Source organism: Kogia breviceps, chromosome 17 (genome assembly GCF_026419965.1).
Source record: "Kogia breviceps isolate mKogBre1 chromosome 17, mKogBre1 haplotype 1, whole genome shotgun sequence".
NCBI classification, from domain to species: Eukaryota; Metazoa; Chordata; class Mammalia; order Artiodactyla; family Physeteridae; genus Kogia; species Kogia breviceps.
In genome coordinates this window covers 76977391-76995933 of record NC_081326.1, presented here as the reverse complement: position 1 = coordinate 76995933, position 18543 = coordinate 76977391, and the positions used below count along the sequence as shown (strand labels likewise).

Below are 18543 nucleotides of genomic sequence, written 5' to 3'. Positions count from 1 at the left end.
TCTATGTTTGTTGTTTTACTTTTTTTAATTAAAAAAAAATATTTATTTAGGATGCGCTGGGTCTTAGTTGCGGCAGGCAGGCTCCTTAGTTGTGGCATATGGGCTCCTTAGTTGTGGCATGTGAACTCTTAGTTGTGGCATGCATGTGGGATCTAGCACGGAGTCCTAACCACTGCACCACCAGGGAAGTCCCTATGATTGTTTTTAAAAAATGTGCACAGTATTTTATAGTATAATGTAATTTATTTATAACTTTATAATCTAATATTATGAAGTATTTTAAGCACGTGTAACTTCTTTTTACTTAATGTTACAACAAATACATCTTTCTATGACATTAATTTATAATATAATATTCTTTTATATGGTAATCATATCCTATTTAATCTCTTCCCATGGAACATTAGGTTTAGTTTTGTTTAGTTTTGTGGGGTTTTTTGGTATTGTAAACTGCTACATAGAAGAGCTTTGCAGCTGGATTATTGTGTGTCTATGGCTATTGTTAGAAATAGAATTTCTGGGTCAAGTAGTATGCAAAATTTAAGCTCTAGCTACACCAGGGTGCCGTGTTTTCACCTATCAGATTGGTAAAAATCCAGAAACCCAGAATTTCTGGATTGCATTAGTGAACCGGTGGAAACCAGGCCAATGAAAATGTCTATCAGGCCTAAGAACGCAGTGTGTGTGTGAGAGCCAAGGACGGCAGCCAGCGCCCTGAGGGAGGGCGGATGCAGGGGTGCAGCGGGAGACCTCCCAGGTGTGGGGTCAGATGGTGCAGGTGAGGTGTCACTTTTTTTAAAAAATTATTTATTCATTTATTTATTTTTGGCTGTGTTGGGTCCTTGTTACTGTGATCAGGCTTTCTGTAGTTAGGGCTACTCTTTGTTGCTGTGCAAGAGCTTCTCATTGCAGTGCCTTCTCTTATTGCAGAGCACGGGCTCTAGGCATGCAGGCTTCAGTAGTTCTGACACCCGGGCATAGCTGCTCCGCAGCATGTGGGATCTTCCCGGATCAAGGCTCAAACCCGTGTCCCCTGCACTGGCAGGCGGATTCTTAACCACTGTGCCACCAGGGAAGTCCCGAGCGGTCACTTTTTGTGTTAAAAGGGGGAAAACCAAGAATCATGTTTGTATTTACGTGACTTTCCACATAAAGAAATTTCGGAGGGATAAAGAGGAAGGCAATGCTGACAGTGATTTCCACACTGTGTGCGGGGTGGAGAGGGGACAATCTGGGCGGAGACGTTTCCCTGTATGGCCCATGTTTGCATCCGGGGAATAGTTCGTATTCAAATACAGTATTTTTTAAAAGTTCCTAAGGTGTTTGCTGGATGTTACAGCAGCACCCGAAACGGCTCGCTCCCTACACCTGCCCAGCACCCAGTGACAGGGTTTCAAACAGACAACAGGACCTTGCCCATCTGCTATACAATCATGTGAGTGTCTGAAGGAGGCAATTATTAAGAGTCGGTGCGGCAGGGCTTCCCTGGTGGCGCAGTGGTTAAGAATCTGCCCGCCAATGCAGGGAACACGGGTTCGAGCCCTGGTCTGCGAAGATCCCACATGCCACGGAGCAACTAAGCCCGTGCGCCACAACTACTGAAGCCTGCGTGCCACAACTACTGAACCTGTGCTCCTAGAGCCCGTGCTCCGCTACAAGAGAAGCCACCGCAATGAGAAGCCCGTGCACCGCAACCAAGAGTAGCCCCCACTCGCCGCAACTAGAGAAAGCCCGTGCATAGCAATGAAGACTCAACGCAGCCAAAAATAAATAAATTAATTAATTAATTTTAAAAAAAGAAAGAGTCGGGGCAGGGCTGGCGGGGCCGGCGGTGGGGTGCAGGGGTGGGTCAGAAGCGCAGTTCTAGCTCAGGGCACAGTGGTCCTGCGAGGTCAGACCTCTGCGTTGGGAATGTGAGACTCCCCATGGGTCTGGTTCTTGCTTTGTGCTTGTGGGGCTTCCTGAACTTAAGTTCTGACTGATTTTTATTTATCTTGTTCCAGAGTAATTTATATCCTGCACTGCGAATGAAGGTTTTTCCCACCCTCTTTTTCCAACTCGTTATTATTGGCCTATAGGAAATCTCTTGGGTCTTCAGAAGGGTGTTGAAAGCCTGTCACTCTAGTGAGCGCCTTTGTTGGTTCTGGTAGGTGATCAGAGGCACTGGTTTAGGTGCTGAGAAGGTGCAGACTCTGAACACTTGTCAGTGCTCTGCATCGGGAGCCTAGGTTCTTTCCCCTCACACGCCCTGGATCAGCCTCTCCTGCAGCTGAGCCTGGAGGCTCGCCCTGGCCGCCTGTTGACGTGGCTTTGGGGGTGTCCTGGCCACCGTGCTGAGCCTTACAGCCCTGCTGCTCCCAGTACTTCCTATGGGGGGGCCCCTGGGGCGGTGTCCTGGTCAGATTTGGAGGGACGTGTGTTCTCACGTTAACGATATACAGCCAGCCCTCCCCATCCACGGTTCTGCAACTGGGGATTTAAGTAATAGATCAAAAGTACTATTGGGGTGGGACTTCCCTGGTGGTCCAGTGGTTAAGATTCCGTGCTCCCAATGTAGGGGGCCAGGGTTCGATCCCTGGTCAGGGAACTAGATCCCGCATGCGGCAACTAAGACCTGGTGTGGCCAAATAAATAAATAAATATTTTTTTAAAAAAGAAGTACTGTGGGGGGGGGGGATTCCAGAAAGTTCCAAAAAGCAAAACTTGAATTTGCTGTGGGTGCTCAAAGACAGCTACTTACATTTACATTGTATTTTTTAAAAAATAAATATATTTATTTATTTTTGGCTGCGTTGTGTCTTTGTTGCTGCGCGAGCTTTCTCTAGTTGCGGCGAGCAGGCGCTATTCTTCGTCGTGGTGCGCAGGTTTCTCGTTGCGGTGGCTTCTCTTGTGGAGCACGGGCTCTCGGTGCGCAGGCTTCAGTAGTGGCGGCACGCAGGCTCAGTAGTTGTGGCACATGGGCTTAGTTGCTCCGCGGCGTGTGGGATCTCCCCGGACTAGGGCTTGAACCCATGTCCCCTGCATTGGCAGGTGGATTCACTGCACCACCAGGGAAGTCCCTACATTGTGTTTACAACTACTTACATAGCATTTGCACTGTATTCGGTTATATGCAAATAGTCCTCCAGTTTTTATAAGGGACTTAATCATCCGAGGATTTTGGTGTTGGCTGGGGTCCTGGAATCCATCCCCCTCAGATACTGAGGGTGCCTGGACCTCCCTTCCCAGTTTACTGGGTCACTTTGTAAAACTCAGAAATATTGGTGAGTTTTTATCAAATGAGTTATCCACAGTTTTGAGATCAATATACAGGTTTTCTCCTTTAATCTATTAATGAAGTAAACCTCTATCAATAGCGTTCCTGGGAAGTACCTCATCCTTGAACTGCGAGCATCCACTGCCTGGTGTCCCTGCGTGGGTGCCTCTGACCAGGCCTGGGGTGCAGGGGTGCTGAGGCAGGTGTCCCTGTGTGAGAGCGCTGTCCCCACTGTCCCTGCTGGAGGAAACGGCAGAGGGGTCTGCGCAGCAGGACGACACAGGACAGGACAGGATGGGGAGCCTCTCTGCAGCCCTGAGATGGAGCAGATGTGGCAGCGGGGCTGTGGCCACCGAGCACCTGGAGGCGGACGGCAGCGAGGAGGCCAGGGCTGTCTCCAAGGGGAGGAGGGTGGCGGTGGAGACGGTGGGAAGAGAACGGGTTTGAGGGGTATTTGGGAGGCAAAATGATGGGACCTCCTGACGGATGGAACGCGGGGGTGGGACCCGGGATCCCTGCCCGAGGTCTCTGGCGGACACCTGGTAACGGTGCCATTTCTGAACTGGGCTACAGGGGGAGAGAGCTGGATGGGGCCCAAACGGGGACCCGCCATGCATCCTGGGCCATCGCCAGGACCCCTGGGGCCCTGGCGGCACCCACCGCGGGGCTGTGGACCTGGCCCTGTGGGGTGGAGCCGCACAGGGTGGCTGGTCTAGCTGAGGTCCCGCCTTCCTCGCCCAGCGGCTGCCCACGTGGAAGAGCGTCCTCCTCCTGCCCAGCCTGCCAGCTTCCCGAGAGGGCAAGGCCAATGCCAGGCGACAGCTGTGGGCTGAGGCCTGGTGGTGCAGGTGAGAGGGCCCCCCGTTCCCACTGCAGCGAACAGACACAGTCCGTAGCGGGGTCTCTCTGGGTGACTATGGGGGACCCTGTGTGGAAGGTGTCCGCCGGCAGGGCCGACAGCGGTCCCATGTCACCCCTGCACAGGGTCACCTGCCCACCAGTCACTAGTGAGCTCCGGTGGGGCAGGCTGCCCGGGGCCGGGCACGGGCGTGAAGCTGGGGAACCCTGGTGAGGAACACGGACTGGAAGGCAGACCGGGCCTTGGGAGCAGCAGGCGGGCCGAATCGCAGGGGGTGTGGCCTGGGGCCACACCTGCCAGGGTCTCGGGAGGCTTGTGAGGAGGGGGTGCTTTGTCCCAGACAGAGGGGCTGGGAAGGAGGGGGCCTGGCTGTGGCGTAGGGGCTCAGCTTGGCTTGCAGGGACCACAGGGGTGTAAGCTGCCTCCTGGAATTTGCAGTAAGGCTTCGAGAGCGGTCGGCCTTGCGCGTATGATGCGAGTCCCTGGTGCAGGTGACCTGACAGGACCCCAGCTGGGCGTGGGGAAGCCGTGCCGGGTCAGACGGCCTGCTTTCTTGAGGACCCTGGGACTAGATCTCCTGGGCAGCGAGACCGTGAAAGCTGAGGACTGTCGGGCGGGCCAGGGCCGTTGCATCTCACCCGCCGGAGCCACGCTGCCCCCAGCTCTCGACCCCAGGCCCGTGCCCGCCGCAGTCCGAGGGGCCTCCTTGGCCCAGGGGGACCCGGCCTACAGCTCTGAGGCCAGGCTCCCTCCACGCACACGTTCCCTGGCGTTGGCCAGACTCCTCTCCTCTCGACCTGGGGCCTTCGTATGTGCGTCCGCCTCCTTTGCTGGCTGGCTGCAGCCTATCTTTCCACGGCCCCACTTTAGCTGCCCCTTCCTCTGGGAAGAAACCAAGGAATGGGCTCAGTGTGTCCCGTGGACTCTATCCACGGGCCGTGGCCACAGCCCACTCCCCAGGCCACGCCATGTGGCTGCCGTTTGGGGCGGGCTGGGCGGGGGCAGGCCGAAGGCCTCTTCGCTGGGCCTTGTGGCTGCCACCCCTTCTCTGCGAGCCCTTGTTTGCGGGCGGCTGCAGGTGGCTGCAGTGGCCACTCCCGGGTGGGCAGCGTGACTTGAGGGGGCCGTTAAGGGCCTGGGGCATTCCTTCTCTGTCCCCATGGTTCTGAAAAGTTAGGAAAAGCCACCTAATTGCGCCTTATCCTTGCGTTACCCCATTACTTGCTTTCTGCCCTCATCTTTTCAGTAGCTTAAAATTATAATCTTATAAAATTCAGTTATATGCAGTTTTGTTTTTCTGGCCGTGCCGTGTGGCTTGTGGGATCTTGGTTCCCCACCCAGGGATTGAACCCTGGCCCACAGCAGTGAAAGCGCTGAATCCTAACCACTGGACCGCCAGGGGACTCTCAATTATATGCAGTTTCAAAACTAGAACCAGCACTAATTTTGTGTGTGGGTGAGTTTTCCTATAGTTTTTAGTTCTGTTTAAGTATCAGTTTCATTCGAGATTTAGTTAGGAAGTACTCTTCAGTTACAGTTGGATTTAGGTTCATCTGGACGTGGCTAATAAAAAAGTAATAGGAATTTAGGTGTAAGGAATCACAAAATCCTCTATTAATTTCTCATATTCCTGTTTACCCCAGGTCTGCCGCTGTTTTTGCCTGAGACCTGCCTGTGCCCCGGACCGGCTGAGTCCTGAGAGGGGCGGGGATGGGGTTGTGAGGGATCCTAGAACATCAGGCCTCGAGCCAGTATAGGGCCGCGCCCGCTTCTTTGCTCATCAGCCGGTACCTGTGGGCACCGCCAGCTTTGCAGCTCTGCCATCATCACGCGCTCCCCCCAGTCCTGACCTGACGCACGGTGGGCCTGCCTGCAGGAAGAGTGGTCGCCTAAAGGCAGCGGCCTGGCTGGGCAAGGTGTGGGCCCCAAGGGGCCAGGAGGGCCTTGGGGTGAGGATGGAGGAAGAATCTGGACGTGGGCCTGGCAGGAGACGGAGGCTGTGTCTGTCCCCACAGCCCAGCACAGAGGACCAGGGTGGAGCGGGAGGGCCCAATCCTGGGACTTATGTTGAAGCCCCGCGCACGCACGCGTGCACACGCCCAAGGTGTGGGCAAGCCTTGCGCGTTGGTTTACGGCTTCCTGCGGCGCCTGAGGGGGGCGGAGCTGACCCCACGCTGGCAGTGCCAGCGCTGTCTTTCTCCCCAGGGGGCAGGCAGTGACAGTCAGTGTCCGGGAGGCTGATCCTGTCAGCAACAGGGGTGGTGGTGCAAGGAGACTGCTGGGCCGGACAGTTGGTGGCAGGTGGACAGACTGGAAGGTGGAACCACCAGGACCTGTGGGGCTGACCCATGGGGGTGAGGACCCTCGGGTGTTGGCCTGAGCTGCTGGGTGGTAGATGGTGGTACATCCGCAGAGCCGGGAAGACAGGAACTTCCCAAGACAAGCCTTGTGGGTATTTGCTGAGTTGGAGAGGCAGAGGCTGAATGTGTCACCTTGGGAGTCAGAGTGTCACAGGACCGGGTGAGGTGACCCAGAGGCGCATGTGGGTGGAGGAGGGCCCCCAGCTGAGGGGAGAAGGCAGAGGGCATGGAAGGGGGGGAAGTGAATGGTGGTGGTGAAGGAGCCTCCAGCCTCTGCCCTGGTGGGATCTACCTTCTCTCTTCACCCAGGGTGCTGGCTGGGGAGGTCGCCAGGAGGTGCAGACTGGTGGGTGTCTCCAGCAGGGAGTGAGTGGCCATGACTTCGAGGCCAGGAAAGCCGCGTGCAGGAGCGGCTAGAAGGGCACTCTGGGGGTGGCCAGCGGTGGAGGACTGGGGGTTGGGGTGGGCCGTCCAAGCATGCCTGGATCCAGCCTGATGGCCTGGCAGTCCGGCTGGAGTTACCGGGGTCAGGTGACCGGGAGCAGGGGTCTGGAAGGGTGGGGGCGGAGTAGACGGGAGCAAGCTTGGCCGGCCTTGCACTGCGCATTGATTAGTTGAGGCTCCGCCCCGGCTGGCAAGCCCCGCCCCACGCCTCCCGGCTCCTCCCCCAGGCTGCGGCTCTGGCCTGGGCAGTGCAGTGCGGGGCTGGACTCTGCGTGGCGGCCCGCGCGCCGCCCTCAGCCCCAGTGGAGACATGGACCCCTCGCGAGCCATTCAGCATGAGATCAGCTCCCTCAAAGGTGCGGGCCGGGGATAGGGACCGAGCCGGGGGGGTGGGGAGTGTGGACCAGGCAGTGACCTCTGGCTGGGTGCAGCCCCCACAGGGCAGCGGTCGGGGTCTGCCGCCTTGGGGGCAGCTTTGTGGGTGGGGAGCCGGAGCCGCAGGAGACCCCATGTCCGTGTCCTGCCGGGACTCCACCTGGTGCGAGGTCCGCCCGGAGCTGGCGGGGGTGACTCCAGCCGCAGCCCCGCAGCCCCGCAGCCCCGCAGCCCTGCAACCCTGCAGCGAGTGTCGGGGGGCGGGGCGGGCTACTGCGGCGGCGGGGGCGGGGCGGGGGTGGGAGCCGGCCTGCGCCACCTCTCGGATCCGCACTTTCTCTCCTCGCGAACTCTGCCGAATCCCCGCCCCGTTTGTCGGCCTGCCCCCCAGCGTCGAAGGGGACAGGGCAGGGCCTTGGGGATCGATCAGTGGCGGGGGAGGCGCCAGGCGGGCTGGCCCTGGGCAAGTCCACACTGCGGTTCTTTGTTCCGGAATGGGGGGGGTGGCTGGGGGCTGCCCAAGGACCCCGACTGGTTGCCCTGGAGATCCGGAGGGGCCTGGCTGGAGTGGGGAGGAGGGGGCCGCCCTGTCTGTCCTCCCCGGTCCTTCCTGTGCTGAATCAGCAACTACGGCTGCGGTTCCCGCAGCGTGGGGGCAGGGCAGAAAGGGATGTTCTCCCAGCCCTGGGACCTGGGGGGCGCGGGGGTTGGGGGATGGGGTAGAGAGAGGCGTGCCGAGGCCGGCACCGCGGGCCAGACCGGGGACGTCTCGTTCCAGGCTCCTGCCTGCTCCTCCCCTCAACCCCCGGGGGCGGGGCTGGTGGGAGGGAGGAGGATTCCCCTTCGTGCCCCGCCCCCGTTCAGCGTCCCACACTGCTGCCCTCTCCTGCGGGAATGGCGTGGGTTGTGACGGGGCTGAGGGGCTGGGCCAAAGACCTGTGCAAATCTGTGTGGAAGGAGGAGAGACCTTAGGTCTGGGGGCCTTGGGTGTGGCTTGGAATCATTTTGGGAGGGGGCATGCTGTGGGGTCGGTTTGGTAGGAGGCTTGGGGGTTGGGGGGTTAGGTCGGGGAATCAAAGCAGGGAGATGTGCGGTGGACGTATGGGGTTAACGGTTGGGAGGGAGAGGAGGTCAGAGTGGGGCTGTGGGGTGGGGCAGGGGGAGCGCAGGTGGTCCGGGGGGTGCTGAGGGTCAGGCCAGGAGTGGGTCTTCCGTGGGCACAGGGCCGGGCCGGGCCACTGGCCTGAGTGCTGGCCTGAAACCACAGCTGGTGTTGGTTCCCGAAGCCACAGCCGCGGTGCCCGGCAGGGTCCGCAGGCACCGCTAGGCTGAGGGGGCGTGGCCGTTGCCCTCTCCAGCGCCTGCTGGGCGTCCTCCCCGAGCCGGCGCCCCGCCCTCCCCGCCGGTGTCCCGCGGGGCTGGCCCCCTTCCCGCCGGCGGAGAGAGAGCGGCGCCGCAGAGCTGGGGGGCCGGGCTGTGGGAACAGTTGGCTGTGCCTGCAGTTTCCTCTGCCACAACTCGTGGTGTGTGTGTGTGTGTGTGTGTGTGTGTGTGTGTGTGTGTGTGTGTGTGTGTGTGTGTGTGTGTGTGTGTGTGTGTGTGTGTGTGTGTGTGTGTGTGTTTTGGGAGCCGGCTCTGCACTGCCATGGCAACGGCCTCATAAACCCGCCCCCACGCGCCGCCTGTTGGCCGCCTGCCCGCCGGAGCCTCCCACCTCGGGATCCCCCCCCTTCCGCCCTATTTATAAACAGTTCCCGAGTTAGCAGTGCTGGGAATGGGTGTGTCCGTTTGGGGGGAGGGGAGAAAGCGCGGGTCCAGGTGTGAGTGGTGCAGCACCAAGTGGGAGAGCGGGGTATTGGGTGGACTGGGGGGAGGCGCGGGATGTCCGTGGTTGGAGCCTCAGCTCTGAGGGCCTGGGGGTGACTGCTGGGCGTGGCCGGGCCAGGCTGCAGGGTGTTCGCGTGAAGCACACAGCCCCTTCCCCTCCCCTGCTGCTGCTCCCCCTTCCACGGGCCCCGGACCCTCTTCCAGCCTGGTGCTACTCTCCCCTCATCTGTCCAGCTGGCTCAAAGGAGGCACTCAGGCTGCCCAGGGTGGGGTGTCTCCTGGTGTCAGGGGCGCTGGGCCGCGGGTGGCTTTGGGTCCCTGTGGCAGCTGAGAGCGTCTGGCCTCTCACAGCTGGCCTGGGGCGGTGGTGGATGCAGGCCACTCAGAGCCCCTACCGTGTGCCCTGTGCACAGTGCCTGGACTCTCAGCCGACTCCCTGTTCCTGGCCCACCCTCGATCTGGCCTGGCATGGCAAGTGTTAAAGAGGGTGGCCGCTGTCTGAGTCTGACAGTTGGAGGTGGGGGCTCGGTCCCTTTGCCTGCTTGATGGACAGCAGCCAGTGGTGCCTACAGCCTGTCCATGTGCTGCAGCAGCTGCCCCTGCCATTCCCCTCAGACCTCTGCCCCCTCAAGACCGCAGCCCTTCCCTCAGCCCTTGAGTCCCCCCAAGACCTCAGCTCTCCTCCCTTAGACCTAGAGGGCCCCCTGCCCAGATGGCCCAGCCCTCCTCTTCAGGTCCTTGTGAACCCCTGAGGCTCTGAGACCACAACCCTGAGTTGGGTCCCCGGCCTGAGGACCCTCCTGCCCGCCTTTTAGATTCTGGGTCCACCCTCCCCTAAGCTTAGGAACCCTGAAGGAAGTGTTTAGAAACTGATGTAATTTCTGACGTGGAGCCTCAGGCCTGGGAGCGGAGGGGGCCTGCCTTGGGGATGGCCGCTGCTGCGAGGTGCCCCCCACTCTGCGAGGGGCCCTGTTAGCTGAGGGTGGGAGGGGCCGCCTTTGCTGCTGAGTCAGAGGGGGCCGGCCTGGGCGTCCTGAAGGGCGGGCAGGCGGGAGGCTCGCGCAAGCAGTGGGCAGGCCACAGTGCCGGCAGGAATCGCACGGAGCCAGGGAGCCAGGCAGCCAGGCGCCGCGAGCCACAAGCCTGGAGCCTGCGCGCTCGAGCTCAGCACCACGGCCTGCCTGCCCCTCGGGCCCCAGTTGCACCTTGTGCCGAGGTCGTCTACTGGACCTCGTCCCCGTGCCCCGCCCGCCGCCCTCGACTCGCCAGCGCCCTCGACGCACCGGCTCCGGCAGCCATGGTGGCCGGCATGCTCATGCCGCTGGACCAGCTGCGGACCATTTACGAGGTTCTCTTCCGCGAGGGTGTGATGGTGGCCAAGAAGGATCGGCGGCCCCGCAGCCCGCATCCCCACGTGCCCGGTGTCACCAACCTGCAGGTTACGCGCGCCATGGCCTCCCTGCGGGCGCGGGGCCTGGTGCGGGAGACCTTCGCCTGGCGCCACTTTTACTGGTACCTCACCAACGAGGGCATTGCCCACCTGCGCCAGTACCTGCACTTGCCTCCGGAGATCGTGCCCGCCTCTTTGCAGCGGGTGCGCCGCCCTGTCGCCATGGTGATGCCTGCCCGCCGCACCCCCCACGTGCAGGCCGTGCAGGGTCCCTTGGGCTGCCCGCCCAAGCGGGGGCCACTGCCAGCCGAGGACCCTACCCGTGAGGAGCGGTGGGGCTACCGCCGGAAGGAGCCTGAGGAGGGGGCACCTGAGCCCCCTGTGGTGCCCGTCACCACCCCAGGGACCCTGGCGAGGCCTGGCCCGGAGCCTGCACCAGCCGCAGGTAGCTGTGTCCTGGCCCCAGGGTGGGGGATGGGAAGGGGTGCCGGGGCCTGGGCCTGGGCCTGGTGGGCTGGGGTGGGCAGCGAGTGTGCAAAAGCTTTGCTCCCGCCAGCAGGTGGCGCTGTTTCTGCCTGCGCTCTCTGGTCGGTGGACCCACAGGGCTCCTCCTCCTGGCTTGAGGACCTTGGGGTGGGTAGGCCAAGGAGGAGCCGGTGGGTTACTGCCAGCCCATCCCCAGGCACACCCCGGAGCTAGGGGTGGGGCCTGTGTGGTTCTTGGACTGGCAGGACCAGCTGTTAACACAGCCCTGGCCGGCACCCTCGGCCCTCTCCCCAGCGTTGCCCTTGTCCTGTGTCCTGCTGGCCACCCCCACCCCGGGGACTTGTCTGCCCTGAGGCCCTCTCTGCAGGAGGTGAGGGCATGCAGAGGAGGTGCTGGGATGGGACAGCGGTGTAGCTTCTCTCCAACAGTGTGGGTGACTACCTGACCTTTCTGAGCCTTGAGTTTGTCCAGTGGGGGTGACGCCTGCCCCCATGGTTGGGTGGCACAGATGTGATATTGTGACTGGCTGCTTGGTTGGCTTGGGGCTGGTGATGGCCTAGCGGGCAGCCCTGTGTTGGGGCGAGGAGAGCAGACCCTGGGTAGGAACATCTGCCACTGGGCCTGAGGCCAAGGCATGGCGGGTGCAGGGCCCAGCCTGGGGTCTAGGCAGATCCTTCCCAGCGGGAGCCAGGTCTCAGAGGATGGAACAGGTCCTCTTGTCCCAGAGGTGGCCAGCAAGCCCTTGCTGTGTCCCTGCTCTGTAGCATCCCTCCGTCCCTAAGCACCTGTGCTGCAGGACCCAGGTGGGCAGAGGGTCCTGTGCAGCTCGAGGCTCACACATGTGCTTTTGGAGCTCATTGGCCTTGGCGTTGAGGTGGGGCAGCCCGCACCTGCTTCCATCTCTGTGTCTCACTACCTGGGGAGGAACTTGGTTTCTGAGGGGTGGGCAGGGGGCCTGGGGTGAGGCTAGCAGGGTAGGTAGGAGTTTGCCAGGTAAATGAATGTGGTCGGGGGACGCAGGCGCAGGCCCGGTTGCTGAGCGGAAGCGCCGGCCCTGGCCTGGTCTGAGTTGGACCTGCTAACTCGGGCCTAGGTGTGGGAGCCCATCTGGGAGGATCAGTGAGGCTGTGGGCAGAGGGGCCGCCTCGGGCTCACCACACGGCCTCTCCAGCTCCTGTCAATGGGGTGACAGTGACACCCACGAAGAGACAGTAGTGCTTCCCAGCGAAGCACTTGACTACGTGGTCAGCTGTGACCAAGCCCCCGGTGGCCAGCTCTCGGCCTGGGCCTTCTCCCCCAGCCTTCGCCTCGCTGCTGCCCCTGCCCTGCTCAGTGGCTGGTGGACAAGCCTTCTCCCCCTTCTTGGGTCGGGGGTGTGGTGAGCGCAGGCCCCTCCCTCCCCTTTGCTCCTTCCTTCCTTGTCTGTGGCCTGGCTGGGCTGGGCAGGGGGGCTGGGCGGGCAGTTGGCCGTGGGCCAGGAGGGGGCGCTGGGTGTGGCTGCAGTGGACAGAGCTGGGGGGGGGATGGGGGGACCCCCCAGCCCTGACGGAGGTGACTCAGTCTTCCCTCCCAGGCCGCGGTCACCGGTGGCAGCTCAGAGTTTCCAACAGGAAATGAGCTCCAGCTCCAGGATGAGTCAGGGCCGGCGGGTGTGGGCTCCCCTTCCCCTTGGTCCCTCAGGCCTAGCACGGGATCTGAGTGCCACTCTGGGTACGGGAGGACGCCTAGGGCGCCTAGGGCGCCTTGGGTGCTGGGTGTGGCACGGGGCTACGTCCTGGTCTGCAGGGGTTGTGATGCTCCACACTCCGGCTAGGAAGGTTCTGATGACACTTAGAACCATCGACTTCCCAGAGTTTTAAAAATTATCAAGTGATGAGCCACACAGCCGCCTTCCTTCCTCACAGCCTCGCCCTCCAGTCAGCTTGCAGAAGGACCGGCTCAACAGCCCACGGGGCCAGCTGCCCTGCTCGCCTGCGTGGCCTTGGCCAGGTGGGCTGCCTGTGCACGTCCAGCCCTGGCTGGGGAGTGCCTGCCGCGCTACGGTCCCCACCGCGAGGCCACCGGTGCCCGCCCGTGCCCCGCTGGCCTGCTCCTCCGAGTGGGAAGGTGTCCCCTTGCTTGTTCAGCCACTTACCAGCCAGACCGAGGCCGAGTCCCGGGCCGCGAGCCCCCAGCGGCTGGGGGTGGGCTGGATGAGGAGCTAGCAGGGAGGGCCCCTGTGCGGAGCTGCGCTGAGCTGAGCCCTGACTGATGAGGACCACGCTTGGCCGAGAGCCGCCTGGCGGAAGGAGGGACAGAGAGAGGCCAGGGGGCGGGGAACTTGGGGTTACTCTGTGTGACAGAAAACTCGTGGAAGGGGTTTTTATACACGAATTTCATTTATGTTCCAAGTGGTAATGCTCGGCGTGGCATAAAATTCAGAGTGAACGGAAACTTCTGTAGAGAGGAGGTACCATCTGAACGCCCTCAGCATCTGTGCTCCAACAGCGTCTTACGCGGCAGATGCAGGTGGCCTTCGGGGTCGTGCTTCTTCTGACCCCGCTGTGCACCTGGCTTTCCCACACGGCTTGTCCCCCACGCAGGGGACACAGAGCTGCCGTGCTCCTTTGCACAGCACGTGGCGCCCCAGCCAGCCCTCCGTGAGCCTCCAGCTTTGTGTCTAGGCTGTCTTCGGAGAAATCGGCACAACTCTGGCAGGTTTCCTAAGCGGCGTATGGCAAGATTAGATTTGTCTTTTACTGGGGCCTACGGTGGCTGGGCGGGCCAGCGCCCAGGGAGGGCTGGGGCTCAGTCAAGAGATGTCACCTTTGTCAGGCTGGAGGCTGCGGTGGCTGCGCCTGAGCTGGTCGTGGGGGATATGGCGGGGAGGGGTACAGGAGGGGCCAGGGAGGTGCAGGCTGGTGGGGCCTGTGCAGCAAGGGGGAGGCTGTGGGGTGGGCCGGGGTGGGCCGGGCAGGCACAGGAGGGAGACCGGTGGCCCCTCCGGCGCCTGAGGGCTCAGGGATTGCAGGTGGGCTGGTCCGACCTGTTGATCCGCTGAGCTTTGGCTCTGCTGGTCTTGCTGACTAAGGGGTGGCCATGAGGAGGAGCCACGGCTCCCAGGGCTGGGTGGGGAGGCCAGGGCTCCAGCGAGCCTGCCCCCCGCCTCCCATCCTTTCCCTCCTTCCTGCCTTCCCTTCCTTTCCTCCCTGCCGGCTCTTGGAGCGGCCTGGCCCGTGGTCGGCAGCCATGGACAGGTACAGCATGGAGGAGCTGATTCAGCTGGGCCAAGGTAGGGCAGGGCTGGGTGGGGGCCGCAGGCCTTTGGGAGTGAGGGATCCAGGCCTCTCCCCTCCAGCCTGTGGCCGGGGCCCTGGAGGGGCAGGACTCGGGACTCGGGGATGAGCACGGCTCCCTCGCAGAGGTGCCCGGGGGTGTGTGGTGTGGGATGGAGGCTCTGGGAGCTGCGGGCCCTGCCCCAGGTCCTGGGGGGGGGGAGCGGGGGTGCTGCCGCCACCCTCGAGGGAGGGACACCCTTGCCTCTGGGAGCTGGTTCTCCCCCCGCTGTTGATTTCTCTGGGGAGCCCAGTCCCAGTCCCAGCCTCCAGAGCTGGCCGCTGTAGGCCAGTTTCCTTCAGAAGTGAGTTTCTGAAGCATGGGGTTGATGGGCAGGAGGCTTGGGTGGCCTGGCCCTCCACCCCTCCAGCCCCCTTCTTGTTGCCCCTGGCCTCCCCACGTGGACCAGGGGGCCCCTACCCCAGCGGCCAGAGGCCAAGTGTGCTTTGCTGAGCTTTGCTGCAGGCTGGCCACGCACTCCAGGCGGGCCGCCGGGGCTGACATCACAGCCTCGTGTGACCGAGGGTGAGCTCCTCACCCTTTCTGTGCCTCGGCTTCCTCATCTGTACAATGCGGTAGTACGCGGGGCTTACTCCGTAGCTGTCTCTGAGGATTGGAACAGAATGATGCTGGACACAGGGGAAGCACTACGACATGGGGTGCAAGGCCCAGTGCTCTGTCTGCTCGGGCCTGAGGTGTCCAGGCTGCTGGGAGGAGGGGGGAAGGACCGTGACCCCCACGTCCTGTTTCCTGAGGCCTGGGCCAGTCCAGGATGTGATGTGGGCCGGTACCTCGGCCCCACGCGTTCTGCAGACCCGCCGCTGGTGGGGTAAGCGTAGACACTGGGACTGTCCTGGGGTGGGGAGGCACGGCCCGAGCTGGGGGGCGGGCGCTCATGTGGCCCAGCCCGATGTGGCCCGAGATGTCGCCTTGGGGAGGCCGTCCCGTCCCTCTGGGCCAGGTGTTGCGTCCTGTGACTTGCAGGGGGGTGGGGGGAGCCCTTGCCTCTGTGGCCTGTCCGAGTGCTCCCCCACCGCTGTCCCTACCCCACGAGGCAGGCAGGGCGGGGCTGTGCCCCATTCGAGGGGGACGTGAGCCCCTGAGGCCCACGTGCCGGTGCTCGGCCTGTTCCAGGCGGCCTCTTATTATTAGAATCACCCGTGGGAGCCTGGGGGGAGTGTCAGGCGGTGGGGTGGCGCCGCCCAGTCAGCCTGGGCTCCAGTGAGGCTCTGGGCCCAGGTGCCCTCGCTCTGCACGTCATGTTCTAAGTCTGGACCCATGACGGGCCTCGCTGGCCCTCCGTGGATATTTATATCCCCCGGGCCCCCTGCCCACCCCTCCCCTCCCCCACGGACACAGGCACTGCTGCTGTCAGCGGCACCACCGCCACTGCCGGCCTCACTGCTGCCTCCGAGGGGCCTGTGACCCTCCCCACACCCCGCACCCACTCCCTGTCGGACCCGTGGGCTCCCGCCGCCGTCCCCAATGAAGATCGTGCCGGGTAGGTGGGGCAGCCTTCGAAAGCCCGGCCGGGGCCGCGGGTGGGAGGCCCTGGCCTTACCTCTGTGCCCACTCTGCCCTCCAGGCCGGCACCTGGGCCCCTCCCCCGCGCCCTGTCTGTCGTCCTTTGGGGTGTGGGGGCGTCGGGGCGCTGGCGCTTGTCTTTGAGGGTGGTGGGTTGGCTCAGCTGCCAGCCTGGGAGGCCAGCGAGGGCTGGGGCGCCGGCAGCTGTCACCAGAGGGTGCCCTCGGAGGCAGACTGGGGTGCTCGGGCACCACGGTCGCCCTCCTGGTGGGGGTGGGGGCGGGGCGGGGCTGAGGCCGCCCAGGGCCCAGGCTGGGGCGGGGGCTGCCGCTCGGCCGGGCTTCCCCGAAGGCCCCTCCTCCTGGTGGGTGTGGCCGAGGGTGGGCAGGGGTTAAGGCTCCCGCTAACCTTGAGCGTGACAGCGTGATAGCTGCGCTGGGACAGCTGAGGCGGCACCGCTGTGGGGCTGTGGGAGGGTGGGGAGCGCGGAGCGGCCGGGAGAGGGAGGGAGGGAGGGAGGGGGGCTGGCGGGAGCACAGTTGGTGCAGCAGCAGCGCCAGGGCTGGTCTCTGGGCGCCTGGCGGACGGTGGTAGGGCGGTCCTGCAGGGGGCGGTCCCTGGTCCCGGGGCACCCCCCCACCCCGCCGTCCTCTCCGCTCGGGGAAGGGAGGGGGCTGCCCGGCCTCGAGCAGCCCTTCCGAAGGGCGATTCCGCCTGCTCTGCTCTCCGGAGCCATGGAGCCCTCAGGCAGCCTGTTCCCTTCCCTGGTGGTCGTGGGCCACGTTGTCACCCTGGCCGCTGTGTGGCACTGGCACAGGGGACGCCGGCGGGTGCAGGATGAGCAAGGTAAGGCCGCTGGTGGCTATACTGCCCGGGCTGCTGTCACCAGCCGCCACCCCGTCAGGGTGCTGAGGGCGGGGCGGGCAAGGGGCCGCCTCCCTCCCGCCCCTGCGTTTCCCTACGCCCTCCCCTTCCGTCCCGGGGGAAGCAGCACTGGCAAGTGGTCAGAAGCGGGGTTGCCCCCGCCTCCTACCCTGCTTCTCTGGGCAGGGCCGGGGCTCCGTGGCTTCATCAGCCTGGATCCCCCTACTGGGCGGGGCTCTGGACAGGTGGGGAGTGGGCGGCAGGGGCAGTGCAGGAGCGTCCAGTCCGGAAGGGAGGCCCCTCCCTAGCAGTCAGGGACAGGGTGAGCACAGGTGACTTTCAGCACAGAAACTGCAGCTGGCAGGTACAGGCCGGGTGTCCCGGGTCACGTCTTGGGAGAGTTCCCGCCCTGGACTGAGGTGGGGTTGGGCCTGGGCGGAGCCTCCCTGCCCCTGCACAGAGGTGAGGCAGGTGCCTGAGCGCCCGTGGCCAGGGCCTAGGAACGCCTGAGACCGGCAGCCTGGCTGTGTGCCCTGCCCTCCCCCCTGCTCCAGGTCACCCGCTCTGGGCTGTAGCCCTTGGCAGCAGCTGCGCGCAGCCCAGGAGGGTGGGGCCTCCACTCAAGTGAATGAGCTGGGGGGCGGGGGCATGGGGACTGGGGTTCTGGCCAGAGGGACTGCCCCACCGGGTACCTGCCTGTCTGCACTGGGCATAGCCTGGAGTATGGAGGCTTGCCCTCGGGGGCTGGCCGGGGCTGGCTGCTGGCAGGGGTGCTGGGCCCACTGGGCCCTAGGTCTGAGTCTGGATGGGGTTTCTAGGCGTGGCTTTGGGGGCTGGGGAGCAGCTGGTGACTCAGCTGCAGGGACGGTCCATAAAACACTGGGGCCAGGACCTCTTTGCTGGGGTTTGGCCCTCCCTCCCTCCCTCCGCCTGCTCTGTGCCCGTGTGGGGAAGGGGCTCCCCTTCAGCCTCTGTCCTAGCCTGCCCCTGCCCCCGTCCCTGCCACCCTCGGTGCCCCTTGAGGCTTTGGTGCTGCTGCCCTGTTCTCAGCTGTTCTCAGCCGCCTGCCTCTCCCGCGAATCCTGCAGGGAGCATCCCGGGAACGGTTATCTTAGGGAGTTCCCAGGCCTCTCTGTCCTTGAGCGCAGCCTCCCCTTGCCCCCAGTCCCCCCGGCCTAGCCGGGTCCTCTCCCTCCACGTAGGGGCGCGGCTTCCAGGCCCACGTTGGGCGGGGCGCCCGCCAGGGGCAGGTTCTCGGAGTCTGGCCCGCCGCCGCCACCCCGCCGCTGCGGCGGGGGGAGGGTGTGGAGAGAAGAGCTGGCGCCCCGGCCTCACGGGTGGGCTGGGAAGCAGACGCTACTCTGTCCTGTTTGCTGTCCCCAGGGCGCCCAAGCTCATGGCTGCGCCCGGCACACGGGGGGCGGGAGTCGCTCTTGCCACGCAGAAGGAGGTTGTGCTGGAGCGGCCGTGCTGGCTGGCTGGGGGCTGCGAGCAGGCCCGCAGGGGCTACCTCTACGGGCAGCTGTGCTGCGTAGGTGGGTGCGTGCGGCTGGAGGGTGGTGGTGCGGGGGGGCACCTGCCTCTGTCTCCTTGTCATCTCCGCTGGGTGCTGCCCAGCCCAGGTGCAGCCCCACCCGCAGGCTCAGTTCAGGAAACACCTGGGGAGGAAGGCAGAGTGAGGTCCCCTCTGCCCCTTTGTTCCCTCTGGGTGGGGGGTGCTGGGCGGCTTGGGCTTGGGCCTCGGCTTCTGGGCACCAGGCACTTGGCAGTCAGCCGCGTGAGGGGAGAGGGAGGAGCTGGGGGCGGGGCTGCAGGCCCTCTGCCTCCCGCCTCTCCTAGGCCG

General features: G+C 63.5%; 1 protein-coding gene across 29 annotated transcripts in view; it reads left to right on the top strand.

The window, feature by feature from the left end:
* Window positions 1–18543, top strand: part of PLEC (plectin) — a 58619-nt gene that overhangs the window by 13279 nt on the left and 26797 nt on the right. For 6 of the 29 annotated variants that reach the window (XM_067017626.1, XM_059043184.2, XM_067017600.1 and 3 more), the window contains exon 1: window positions 10206–10956. The exons of 11 other annotated variants lie outside the window; for them this stretch is intronic. Coding sequence is in view for 14 of the 18 variants with exons in the window: in XM_059043184.2 (XP_058899167.1) it covers window positions 10419–10956 (538 nt within the window). In the remaining 4 variants the exon portion in view is untranslated. Of the gene's footprint in view, window positions 1–10205; window positions 10957–15641; window positions 15814–16376; window positions 16683–18081; window positions 18236–18543 lie in introns of those variants that run through there. 12 more of the 29 variants (XM_067017622.1, XM_059043192.2, XM_067017609.1 and 9 more) reach the window with 4 other exon arrangements.